The 964-nt window shown below is 36.6% G+C and overlaps 1 protein-coding gene across 1 annotated transcript; it reads left to right on the top strand.

The window, feature by feature from the left end:
* Positions 1–327: 327 nt before the first annotated feature.
* Positions 328–492, top strand: AAJ76_367000328 (hypothetical protein; the record flags this gene model as incomplete). Its single annotated transcript, XM_024475343.1, has 1 exon — positions 328–492. The coding sequence occupies one exon, from the start codon at positions 328–330 to the stop codon at positions 490–492; it is 165 nt and encodes a 54-aa protein (XP_024329370.1).
* Positions 493–964: the final 472 nt, after the last annotated feature.

Genomic DNA, 964 nt, shown 5'->3' on the forward strand with positions numbered 1-964 from the left:
GACATAACATCACGAAAAATACAAAAAACGGTGCCACTTCATCTTTCCACCCCCCTCCGAATAACTACGTACTGAATTTTTTAAAGTGAGCGTAGTTATTCGGAGGGGGGTGGAAAGATGAAGTAAAGGTAAAAAAGAATTATTTTTTAACCCCTCTTATGAAAAATCTAAAAGAGAATTTTTATGTTTTAAATATAACGAAGCATTTTTTTGGAAAATATCAAGACAATAGAATTTAATCTAGAAATTAATCTTATAAAAAAAAATTTTATGAGGTGTGATTGAAGAATGTGAGGATTATGGTGGCTGCCACGTATATAGACGGGTATGCTTACAGATGCTCTTCTAAGGCATGCAGATCAAAGGCGAGCCCAAAGAAGGGGGTCTAAAATGGGCACCTTGAATATAGAATTTGTAAAAAATCTTAGTGGAATGTATTGCTGGGTATGTGATTATGCCCTAGCACGGCCCACTGATTTCTGCGATTGTTAAGAGACTACCTATATTAAAAGTAATGACCTGATCTTGCAAGTAATATCCGAACAAGAGCCAGAAATTGTTAAAATAGTTGGAGAAGGTATTGAAGCGCAGTGTGACGAAACTGCTATCTGTAATGGGGAGTTAATACACAACCCATCTAGTACCCTAGACAACAAACTCAACGTACAGTGGTTATTGGGAGGTGTAGAAGAGGGAAACTGTAAGAATTTTGTTCTAAAGCTTGTTCCTAACAAAAAGGTTCCGACTATACTAGACATGTTCAAAGAATATGTTATACCCGGATCTATCATTGGTACTGATGGCTACGAATCTTGCCCTAAAGCTGTTACTGAATTTGGATCTTGCAATGAAGTGGTAAACTATTCAGTTGGGTTTGTTAATGCTCAAGGAGCACATACTAACCAAATTGAAAATCTGTGGTCACATCTTAAGCATGCCTATTGAAAACTTGGCGGTATTAATA

This window comes from Vairimorpha ceranae (genome assembly GCF_000988165.1).
Source record: "Vairimorpha ceranae strain PA08 1199 chromosome Unknown NODE_367, whole genome shotgun sequence".
In the NCBI taxonomy this organism is placed as follows: Eukaryota; Fungi; Microsporidia; family Nosematidae; genus Vairimorpha; species Vairimorpha ceranae.